This window comes from Zea mays, chromosome 5 (assembly GCF_902167145.1).
Source record: "Zea mays cultivar B73 chromosome 5, Zm-B73-REFERENCE-NAM-5.0, whole genome shotgun sequence".
NCBI classification, from domain to species: domain Eukaryota; kingdom Viridiplantae; phylum Streptophyta; class Magnoliopsida; order Poales; family Poaceae; genus Zea; species Zea mays.
The window spans coordinates 50,573,900-50,585,501 of NC_050100.1; the positions used below are offsets into that span (position 1 = coordinate 50,573,900).

Genomic DNA, 11,602 nt, shown 5'->3' on the forward strand with positions numbered 1-11,602 from the left:
CGTTGCCAGTCTCTGGTCCCACGGCACACCGGACAGTCCGGTGCAGCCTGGTGACCGCTGGCTGGGCACATGTGGCGCCTGCTGATCGCGCGGTCGACCGTTGGCTGAGCGCACGGCTGGCACACCGAACAGTCCGGTGAATTATAGGCGCGGTGCCCTGGCTTTTTCCCGAGAGCAGCATGTTCACTGGGTGCGCTAGCCTGGCACCGAACAGTCCGATGCACCACAGGCTAGCCAAATTTCTTCAATAGAATTTCTCTCGTTTTGAGAAGTTCCCTAGCACTTAGTAGAACATAGTTAGTACCAAAAGCAATTTACTAAGTGCTAGAATCATACCTTCGTTTCTCCAGGAGTGTAAAGTTTGCAATTTATCTTACAACTCTCAATTTGCTTCTTCTTTGACTCCAAGCGCATACTCATAATTGTATGTTAGATCAAAGTGATGTGTTAGGTACTTAATCACCAAAACACTTAAAAATGGTCCAAGGGAACATTTTTCTTTCAATCTCCCCTTTTTTGGTGATTTATGCCAACACATCAAAAGCAGCTTAAAATATACTAACATACTCAAATGAGAGTAAAAAGGTGCAAATTGATGTCAAACTCAAAACCAATTAAATTGTCATGGGATTTGTCATATTTGGATCTTTTTTGCCACCACTTGATTTGTTTTCACAAAACAAATTCATTTTCCTATCTCTATGTCACAAACACTTCGTTTTGGCAAATCAAAATATCTTTCAAAACTAGTTTTGATCAAAACCCAGAAACTCCCCCTTTTCCCATAATCAAATTTCTCCCCCACAAGAGAGTAGTTTTTGCAATAAGAGGGTTCTAATCAAAAACCAAGTATACTTACACTAAAATTTTGAAAAATTCATAAGTGGTAGCTGGTCGATTTGTTTTGGCCTTAATTTCTCCCCCTTTGGCATTAAGCACCAAAACAGAAGAACTAGTGGCCTTTTAACCCCATTGTCTCACAAAAATTGTAACGAAGAGCCAAAGACAAAGAGAGAACACAATAGTGACTTGGAACAAAGGTCATTGATACCGGAATGCAATGGAAGCCTTTTCTTTGTTCACATCCACCTTTTTCCCTTTCAATCCATATGTGAGACTGTATTATAAGCACTCAAGTAAAAACATTAGCCTCAAAGGGTCAAGTTGTAGCACGTCCTCCTCCTAAACGTATGCATCATTTGCACAAGAACTTGTGAGGTCTAGGGATAACTTGTACAACTTGAGCACCAAAATAAGCAAGTAAAGCTAATTATGCTTAAAGGAATATGATCAAAGTCATAAAAACACTTGTACAACCTGATAATAATGTGTATTATGATAGTACGAACAGTCTATGGTTTTTTTAAAAAAAAACTTGTGAAAAAATATTAAATAACTGAGTTATAGTGTATAGAGGATGTGGATAAGGAATGGTCAGAGACATCTCGTATACAGAGAAAGAATATCTTTTAGGTAAATATAGTAAAATATAATAGTAAGACGTCGAATATAGGATAATGGTTGGAGATGGACAGATGGTGTTAGAAGAACTTGCCGTAGTCCCTCCGGGCATGGTCCAAAAGGCACTAATGCATGCTAACTGCATAGGAGTAGGGCCGTTGTTTGCCGTATCAGCAACAGTTTTGTCATTATTAACCGTAGTCTTCTTTCCGGCTTGATCTAGTTTTCCGTCGGTTAATTTGGGGAGTACGTAGATCGGAAAGGGCAAAGAGGATGCAGTGCTCTGAGATTGATGAGACGCACGTGTACTTTAGAGAGCAATGCAAGGTCCTCCACGAACTAACGAAGGACCTGCGGGTCCCACCGGCGCGGCACGTCGTCACGCCGGCCGGCTTGGCGAATGGCGACCGCGACCCTCATAAAGCCCGCCTGGCGCCTGCCAAGTGTGAAGTGCCGCCCTCCTCCACGGCACGCACGGAGCGTCCATCCAAAGCAACAAAAACTCCGCCCGTCCCCACGCCACCCCGCCTCGCGCTTGCCGTTGCCGCCTCCGACCCGCTGCTTCATTCGTCGCTTCTACTACTGCTATGCTATAGCATATACTCCAGTCGTTGCCCCCGCCGCCGCCGCCGCCGCCGCCTCGACGCATCCGAGGAGGAGGAGAAGGAGAGGCCGGCCGGGTAGCCATTCGCGTGCGATCGCGGCAGAGGAGGGCGGCGGTATATAGACGATGGGCCTCGTCGGCGGTGTCGTCGGCTTCTGCCTCGGCCTCCCCATCGGCCTCGCCGCCGCGTACTTCGTCTACCTCCGCTACTTCGCCGCCGCTCGCCGCCTCCAGGTACGTACGCGCGCGCGCCGCGCGCAGCACTTGTTTCTGAACTGCTAGCTGGGAGTTGAATTCCCCGCTACGTTGCTGCGCTAGTTCCAATAATCGATGGTGCCGTGAGAATCGAAATCGACCGACTGACGCGCACACACGTCCGTTCCGTGCGTCGTGCGTGCACGTATCGGCGGAGAGCAGGGAGCCCAGGACCACCCCGGCCGGTCGTCTGCACATGCACTGCACCAAATCAGGACGCCCTGGTGACGAGCACGACGAATCGTCGGAGCACCGCACAGTGCGCCCGCGGCAAGCAAAGCCGGCCATCGACTAGCTAGACGACGACGAGGACTACGCAGCCCCGCGTACGGTTGGGGCCAAGATTTGACTGTGATACCTATTCCTTCTGTTGGGTTGGGATCGAGAGAGGAGTAGCTTCGCGTCTTGGCGGATGAAAGAAAAAACAGTGACAGCGACCGAGCACGCACGTACGGTTGGCGCGAAAGACTACTCTGTGTGCGGTCCTCCAAAGTCCAGATGAGATCGATGACCTCAGCTGGAGCGACTTCCAGTTTTTGGCCGGTCGACGAGTACGTATAGAGTCTTTGGGGTTCTCTCGTCTCGGCTGGTAGGTAGGTTCCTTTCTTTCTTTCAGAAATAGTTAGCGAGCAGCCAGCTGAGAGCACCTTTTTCCAGCCTTTTGAAGCCTTCGGTTTGAACGGCCTGCCGACTGGTGCCGGCTTGCGTATCCGATTCGTTTTTTTTTTTTTTTTGCTTTGCTTTTTCCAACGAACGATTATGTTCGCTCGGATATCGATCCGTTCAACCCACACCCCCAGTGGCGATTTTGATGGGATATTAGCGCACATTATTTATGAAGGGATGCACGCTTATAATTAACGATAGTTATTTTAATTAGCGTCGTGCTAGGGCATATTTGAACGACGATGCTTTTCTTCGTAGCTAGCTGTGCTATTATCTGTGCCCGTTGGAATCATTTCCCAGAGCAGCATGTGGTTCGCATTTTATTAAGTACTAGTTTAGAAGACATTAAACCGAAGATGATTGAAGAGATAAAATCTTCTTTTTATTCTTAAATAAGAGAGATTTTAGTCACCCAATTTCTTCGGTTTTGTGTCTGCAAACTAGCCTAGCTAGCTAGTTACAGCTGGTTAGCCCATAGGAATGAACGAAAATGACGTGTGTAGTACGTGCAGTGCTTGAATACGATATGGGAACAAAATCCAACTTGGGGACTTGAGTCTACAGTGACGTTTGGATAGCTTAGTTGGTAAGAGAAAAAAGAAAGAATCACATCCACACAACGCCAAGTAAAAGAAAAGTCGTCACGGCTGTCGTTTTTTTGCAGAGACGAGATATCGTCGTGCAGCCAAAAGTCATAAAAATATTTTAAGACACAGCGCAATATATATATATATATATATAAGGATCTCTCGTCTTCTAATAACTAGAGGAAGCCCTAACTCAACAGTGTCATCTGGTTCAGCCGCATCAGTTTCGGACGGCTATAAAAATTCCCCAGGCCACCACGGATTAGGTTTTAGCGGGACGACGGTTCACTCGAGCGAGCGAGCGGTGGAGGCGGTTTCCCGAGCGTGCGAGCGGCGGTGATCTCGGGAGCCAGCGACAATGGCGCCTCGAGGAGGGCGATCGACGGCGGCGCTCTCCTAGGAACGAGCGATGGCGACGCTCCCAAAGCGGCCGAGCGGCGCACTTCAGGCCCGGTGGCGACGGTGGTTGCACGAGGCGCGGTAGGCTTCGGCAGCGGCGTCGGTGGCCTTGAGGCAGCGCGGCGGCGGCAGATCTAGGAGGCGTGCACACGACGGCGGATTCCAGAGGCCCGCGCGCGACGTCGGCTCCTCGGAGGCGTGCGCCCTGAAGTGGCGCCCGCTGGCGGCCCACCTCCGGCGGCGACGTCGGCCTTCCCTAGACGAGAGCGACTTTGACGAACTTTAAATGAACCCGCTTATATATAGTACACTAAGAGCAACTCCAGTAGTTCCTGAAAGAATAGCTCCTTAAATGACTGTTTACGAAGTTGATAAATATGGTTTAGAAGTAAAAAATCATTTTATCTCCAACAGTTCTCTATACGTAGGCACTAATTCAATTTTTAAATCCGCTGCGCCACTAGAGACCAAAAATATTATAAATCGATGAATACAAGATTTATGAGGACTCTTCAATATAGTTATACGAGGACTCTTCGATGTTTTTAATTTTTTTGTGAAGCACATAATAATTTTGACTTGTTTTGTATTACCCACTTGAGTTACCACTCGGAGCATATTATAAATCGATGAATGCAAGATTAGAGCCTGCAAAACTGAAAACCATACCTGAGAGATCATACCAATTACATTGAGATACACTTAGACTGCTAGGGAATTCAGACACACATCAAATGTTTCTCCTCCTACCGATTTCCCTATATGAAAGGAAGTTTGTTAGTTTCACCTCCACATGTAGTTGATAACTCGATCAACTCCCAAGGAAGTCAGAAATATAGGTTTACTTTGACCTCCACATGTGGCTACAGCCATGTTGCCTGCTACAAAATGACACTGATGTTGCTGCTGATGTAGATTTCCTAGATTTCCCAGAATCAGAGATGCCCAAACGGGCGGCCCGACCCGGCACGGCACGGGCCCGTCAGGCCCGACAGTTAATCGGGTCGTGCCCGGCCGGCTCGCGTGCCGCAGCCGTGGCCCAGGCACAGCACGACGGCCTGGTGGTCGTGCCGGGCCGGCCCGTTTAACTGGTCACGTTCTCCCATTAATTCAAGGAAATAGCAAAAAAACTGTGTTTTTGTGAGGATTTGAACCCACGACCTCACTCTACGACGTTGAAACGCTTAACTGAAGGACACTAACCAGTATAACTCTAGTGCATTTGTTGTAAATAGCTAATATAAAATGTAAATATATATATACTATGTTTTATAAAATAAAAAATATATAATCGTGTCGGGCCGGGCCGGCACTGCGGGCCGAGACAGCGGCCCAAGCACGGCACGGTTCTCGTACCGGGCCGGGCCCGACACTATTAAACGGGTCGTGCTTCGGGCCGGCCCGTTAGGCACGGCCCATTTGGCCATCTATACCCAGAATGCTCACTTCTGTCGACAGGAAGACATGTTTCATAATTCAGACCAAAAACTATACAACCATCTCGGCTAGAAGACATCTTTCAAAATTCAGACAAAAAATTATACAGTCAGCTCGGCTGTAAGACATCTTTCAAATTCAGACCAAAAATTATACAGGCAGCTCGGCCTGAAGATATAGTGGAACAAGCATTGAACTTTATTCACCATTCACACATAAGAAGACCCTCCAAACTGCAATAGCGTCGTGTGCGGATGTCCTCGCGGCAACTGCTACTACAGGGAGAACCCACGGCGACCGTGAGGGAGAACTAGTGGCGGTGGGGAGGTAGGGCCCTAGCAGCGGGGGATGGGAGGAGGGGAAGATGGCCTTGCCGGCGTCGAGGAGAGAGAGCCCTAGCGGCTGGGCCAGCTATGTCCTTTGTGGCGGCTGGGACCGCTCTCGTGGTGAGACGAGTAAGAAACCCAATTCGCGCATATTTTTATGCGTTTGGAATATGCGGGCATAACAAAATTTGGCGCCAGATTGATTTTCGGGAGCTATCAAGAGTTGGAATACTCTAGCTAAATGTATTGACAAAATGAGGTAGGATAGAAACTTGATAAATTTATTAAGTTCATTTCAGGAGCTGATGGCAGAGACGGATGCAGTACACAGGCACCACAGGCCACGGCCTGGGCTGCCTCGCGCGTCTGTATGGAGCATGTATTTGACTCCAGTTCAAAAAAGGATGCAAAGCTCAGGCTACCGCAGGCCTGCACCGCAGCACTGGCTCACAGCCTAGGCTGCCATAAAATCCTGGGTCCGCCACTGGCTGATGGAGAGCAGATTTACTACTATTTCTCTAAATCATCAATTTAAAAAGTTATTTTAGAAACTACTGGAGTTGCTCTAACAACGTGCCTCTATAGGGTGGAGACAAGTATATTTGTTTTAATTACATTTATTTCCGGCTCTTTAAATGAACCCGCTTAGAAGTTTAATTAGAACACACGATTAAGCTTAGCTTTTTCGAGAAATATATCTAGTATTTATCGAGTTGTTTTATCGTCACTTTTTTACCGCTTATGTGATTGATACTACCCTTGCACCTATGCATCACCAATTAGTGAATTATTATTACTTCGGCCATGTTTTATCAAGGCATATAAATTTTCGACAATATAGCTTTTTGGCGTAGTGTTTTCTAGCTAGACTGGAAATTTTGTATTTGTAACTACCGATAACTCTAGTCCACTTTTTTACCAACTTCTAATTTTTCCATATATTGGCTCCAATTACTTTTTTTTCCTCGCATTTTTTTACCTTGTTACAGCAGCCAATGCTAAGTATATAAATTTCCATAGATGTAGCCATTATGGTCATTGTTGCGCTGTGTCAATAATAATATTGCGACGTAATCTGGTTAATTTTTTATGGTTGAATTTACAGGATCCTGTCATTAAACCTCTACGAGATTTAGATTCTGAAACCCTGCAGGCAACAATACCACATATTCCATTATGGGTGAAGAGCCCAGACTACGAGCGGGTGAGTACGTACTTCTTAGTTCTTATTACGCTACTAATCATTCCATTGATTTATTCTTGTTACTTGATGGAATGTCCATAGTATATCGGTCCCTTTTTAATTAATGAGTGAATGCAGGTGTAAGTCAACTGCTTTGTTTACTCAAACCTTGAGGAACATCTCTTTATAGAATGTAAGTCCTATGGACAAAATGGGACCTTGTTCGTGTTTTACCCAAAATAAATTTATGATTTCTTTATGTTTGAAACTAATAGAATTTTATCTATAGAATAACATTGTTTTTTTTTAAAATTCATCTTAATATTAGCATTATGTAAGCCCTAGCTCCAGGTTGTCGCCGGCCCGAAGCTCCTCAACAGTCGCACCCATAGCCCCATGACCAAAGTGGCGAGGTGGAGGGCACACACGCCACCACCGCCCATATCCAGGTCACAGGGAAGAAGGGCCCCGCAGTCGCCTTCGTTGGGGTCCACATGTCCTCCGGCGGCTCCCTCCGGCGATGGCCAGGTGGGAGAAGGGGGAGGGAGAGGTGGTAGTGGCTAGGATTCAGATAGATAAGAAGGTATCCAAATGAGCCCTAATAAAGATATTAGGGACCCAAGATATTAGAGCTCATTCATCCATTTTGAGAGATGAGACTTACAAAGTGATACCATATTGTCAATGGGCATTTACATGGAATCACATTACACATTCCTTTTAGCTTAGGCGTCACATCAAAAGATCCTATATAGTTGTTGAAGTTCTTGAACAGTCAGACATGAAAATGGGTTAGGCTGTATGCATGCAAATGCAAAAGGCCGGAATCGATGTTTCCATTTCCAAAAAAAAGACATGAAAATGGGTTACTTTTTGGATTTGCATGGTTCAAAGTTACATATCCAACTGTTATTCTAAGATTGTTCCAAGGTTTTGAATTTGAAGCTGGTGGTCTTGCAAATGCTCACACGCAAGATGTCGCTTATTAAAGGTTCACAACATCGTTTTGTTGTTTTGCAGATTGACTGGATGAACAAGTTTATTTTTGACATGTGGCCTTTTCTGGATAAGGTTCTTTCAACTTTTTATTCTTATTTGGTACAAATTTAGTTTGATTTTCACGGGTACACATTTATGTGTTGTATAAATTTTAAACGGGAGCATAATTAGCCAAAATAATGTTCTTCTGCTCCACGAACACAGGCAATATGCAAGCATATAAATCGTGCTACAAGGCCAATATTTGATCAATATGTTGGACAATATGGTATAGAATCAATTGAATTTGGAGAGTTGACACTTGGGACTCTTCCACCTACATTTCAAGGTCTGCCTTTCTCCCAGATAGTTTACTGTTGTGGTGCAATGTGTTGAGTGATATCACATGTTGGACTGTCATTACTACACGAAATATGTTTCTGTATTCCTACTGTTATATAACTTATGCATGTTATATGAATAGATTGAATCGGTACTGCAACTCAAAGTCTAGTCCAGCCACCAGCCCTTAGCTACCCTTGTTGAAACTATGAGATTGGCCTTAACCAACTCTAACTTAGTGCAAACTTATGATTGGTTTGAGGAATCAAACCATTCTAGATGAGGTGGTGTATCCTGATTGTAATCCTGAAATTTGGTGAAATTGGCTATATTCCTCTTAATAGTACTAATTATTAGCTTGTGAGGAATGAGGTGGTGGCGATGCATCAAGTCATTCCGTTCCACAAATCAAACAAAAAAGTGATGAATGATAAAATGGACTAACTCATTCCTCAAACCAAACGTTATTAACGTGTGAAACTCAACTATTCCTAGAATATAAATTTGATCCTGTTCTTCTGATATGATGCATTATAGTTGAACTGTAGTTTGGAACAGCTGTCTGTTCACTGTTTACTTTGTTTCCAACTTGTTTTGGCTTCCATCTGAGTATAACTTCCACATAATTTTACTTGCTTAAAACAGGCATTAAAGTTTACGAAATGTTAGAAAAAGAGTTGGTAATTGAGCCTGTGATTCGGTGGGCTAGTACATCAAATGTAACAGTGAACGTAAAGGTGCAATCTTTCGAAGTGACGGTTCAGGTTAAGCTTTTGTCCCTGCTTGGCTGCATTATACATTTATACATATATGGCTTGGTAGTTCACTGACGTATTGAAGTCCTATATTTGCCATTTTTCAGCTTGAAGATTTGCATATAATGCTGACACCACGTGTGATTTTGAAGTCACTTGTGCCAAGCTTTCCCTGTTTTGCTAACTTGTGTGTTTCACTAATGGAAAAGGTATGTATTATATGTGCCTTCCGCCTGCACTTAATAATTTTATTGAAGACTACTAACTCAAGTTTTGTGGGTATAGCCACGTATAGATTTTGGATTGAAACTCTTGTGTGGAGATGTCATGGCAATACCAGGCTTGTATCAATATGTTCAAGTAACTGCTCCTCTGGCTTTTGTATTAAAAAACATTCACAAACCCTTGAGTAATGTACTGTATAGGCACAGGCATGTATAACATGTTCACTCTGGTCTTATTAGCCTTTTCTTCTTCAGGATCAATTATCAAAGCAAATCTCAAATTTGTATCACTGGCCTAAGGTTATACAGATTCCTATCTTAGATGGAGCAAGGTGAAATTCTCCAGCTAGCGCTTCATCTATTAGTCACAACAAAACTTAATGTAGATTTAACTATTATTTATGACATACAAATGTTTGTAACAAGAATAGGATGGCAATACAAACATTTTTCTAGTTATTACAAGCAATAGCTCATCGTCCTATTCTTAACAAACATTTTCTACTCTTTATTCTATGAACCATATTGCAGTGGCGCTACAAAGAAGCCAGTTGGAATCTTGCATGTAAAGGTAATTAGAGCCCTGAATCTTCTCAAGATGGACTTTCTCGGCAAATCTGATCCCTATGTGAAGATGCGCCTGAGTGGTGAGAGACTGCCCTCGAAGAAAACATCTGTCAAGATGAGCAACCTGAATCCTGAGTGGAATGAACACTTCAGGTTCATAGTCAAGGATCCTGATACCCAAGTCCTTGAGCTTCACATGTTTGATTGGGAAAAGGTTTCTAGCAGTATGCAACTTATCTACTTCTGATATGTTCATAATCCTCATTTTGATGCAATTCATGCTTTTTTTTTCACCCTGATTTGCATTGGCAAGAGAGACACGCCAACCGGATAACCTTAGCGTGTTTTCTGATTGTTCAAGGTTAAGATGCATGATAAATTGGGCATGCAAGTAATTCCCCTCCGCTTGCTTACACCTTACGAGAGCAAATTATTCACGCTCGACCTTGTTCGAAGCATGAACCCAAACGATCCGCAGAACAAGAAGAACAGAGGGAAGCTCATCGTTGAGTTGACATTTGATCCCTTAAGAGAAGACAATATGTCTTCAGATGCTGAAGGTAATGCTAGCGTGAGAAGGGATGCGGACGGTGGTGGTGGGGGGGTGCTGTTGGTTTCGGTAGAAAATGCGGAAGACGTCGAAGGGAAGCGGCATACTAATCCATACGCTGAGGTCCTTTTCAGGGGAGAGCGGAAGAAAACAAAGGTAGTAATGCTTCTAAATTATTATTTTTTTTCTTATGTAGCAATGCTCATTTGTTTTGGAATTTGTATTGCGAAATTTAGCGAGCCCACTTCTTAAGTTCTCTGACATTTTTCACCTGTTCTAGTTACAGCTTATGATTTTCACTAGTCAGATGAATTGGAAATTTTTATTTAAAAAAAAGAAAAAAAAAATGTCTAAATTGAGAAGAGGTAGGTCCAGACTTCTGGGTCTTATGAGTATGTCCTAGCCTGTTAGGCTAAATATGTGGAAAGCTAATTGGGCAAAAAGGTTCAGAATGATATGAGTAACTCCTGTGTTCATCCTATACCTTCGATGGAGAGCTGATCCAGAATTTCACCAACATAACAGTGCTAGCTCCAGCTTCCACAGAAAGACATTGCCAGACTGGTGCAGTTCGTTTTAGTCAAAGGTGGCCAATAAAAGAACAGGAATTGCACACATTTGCATCCTAGCGGTTTCAGTTTCAACACAGCCTCAACTGAACCCTATGTGCACTGCCGTTGCAGGTGATAAGGAAAACAAGAGAGCCAAGATGGAGCGAGGAGTTCCAGTTCATGGTAGACGAGCCTCCGGTGGAAGATAAGATCCACATCCAAGTCAAAAGCAAACGCCGCGGGCTTCCCTTCCGCAACAAGGCAAGTCACGCAGCTCTAATCTTTGCTGTCTGCCATAACTAACTCATAGCTGACGGTCCGTCTTCCAGGAATCGCTGGGGCATGTGAATATAAACCTGGTGGATGTGGTGAACAACGGCCGGATCAACGAGAAGTACCACCTCATCAACTCCAGGAACGGGATGATACACGTGGAGATCAAATGGAGCACTGTGTGATTATTCAGCTCGTGTAATGTTTAACATCAACGGGCTGCCAAGAGGCGTGTGACTGGTTTGTGAGTTGTTGCCGTTATTATTATAAAAAAACCGATCGGTCGGGGCTTCTTTGGTTGCTTCCTATGGCAACATTTGGTACCTTCACAAGAATCAGTAGATGACAAGTGTAGATGCCGATTGTTTTGCAAAAACAGCATGCAGCGCTGCGAGCAAACAGGCTGGTCCGTTTCTCCTCAATAGGATAGATAGGGCGATTGAG

At 44.3% G+C, this 11,602-nt stretch overlaps 1 protein-coding gene across 4 annotated transcripts; it reads left to right on the plus strand.

The window, feature by feature from the left end:
* Positions 1 to 1,908: 1,908 nt before the first annotated feature.
* LOC103626330 (synaptotagmin-3) lies at positions 1,909 to 11,481 on the plus strand. Of its 4 annotated transcripts, none has more exons than XM_023300115.2 (13): positions 1,911 to 2,299; positions 6,841 to 6,939; positions 7,057 to 7,111; positions 7,939 to 7,989; positions 8,122 to 8,245; positions 8,884 to 9,002; positions 9,101 to 9,202; positions 9,279 to 9,353; positions 9,473 to 9,549; positions 9,749 to 9,998; positions 10,146 to 10,490; positions 11,018 to 11,146; positions 11,215 to 11,481. In XM_023300115.2, exons 4-13 carry the CDS (start codon positions 7,948 to 7,950, stop codon positions 11,341 to 11,343), a joined length of 1,392 nt encoding a protein of 463 aa, XP_023155883.1. In that variant the 5' UTR covers positions 1,911 to 2,299; positions 6,841 to 6,939; positions 7,057 to 7,111; positions 7,939 to 7,947; the 3' UTR covers positions 11,344 to 11,481. The 4 variants fall into 4 exon arrangements, with proteins under 4 accessions (XP_008644948.1, XP_023155883.1, XP_020393938.1 ...); XM_020538350.2 differs by having other exon boundaries at positions 1,927 to 2,299; positions 7,939 to 8,016; XM_008646726.3 differs by lacking the exon at positions 7,057 to 7,111 and having other exon boundaries at positions 1,909 to 2,299.
* Positions 11,482 to 11,602: the final 121 nt, after the last annotated feature.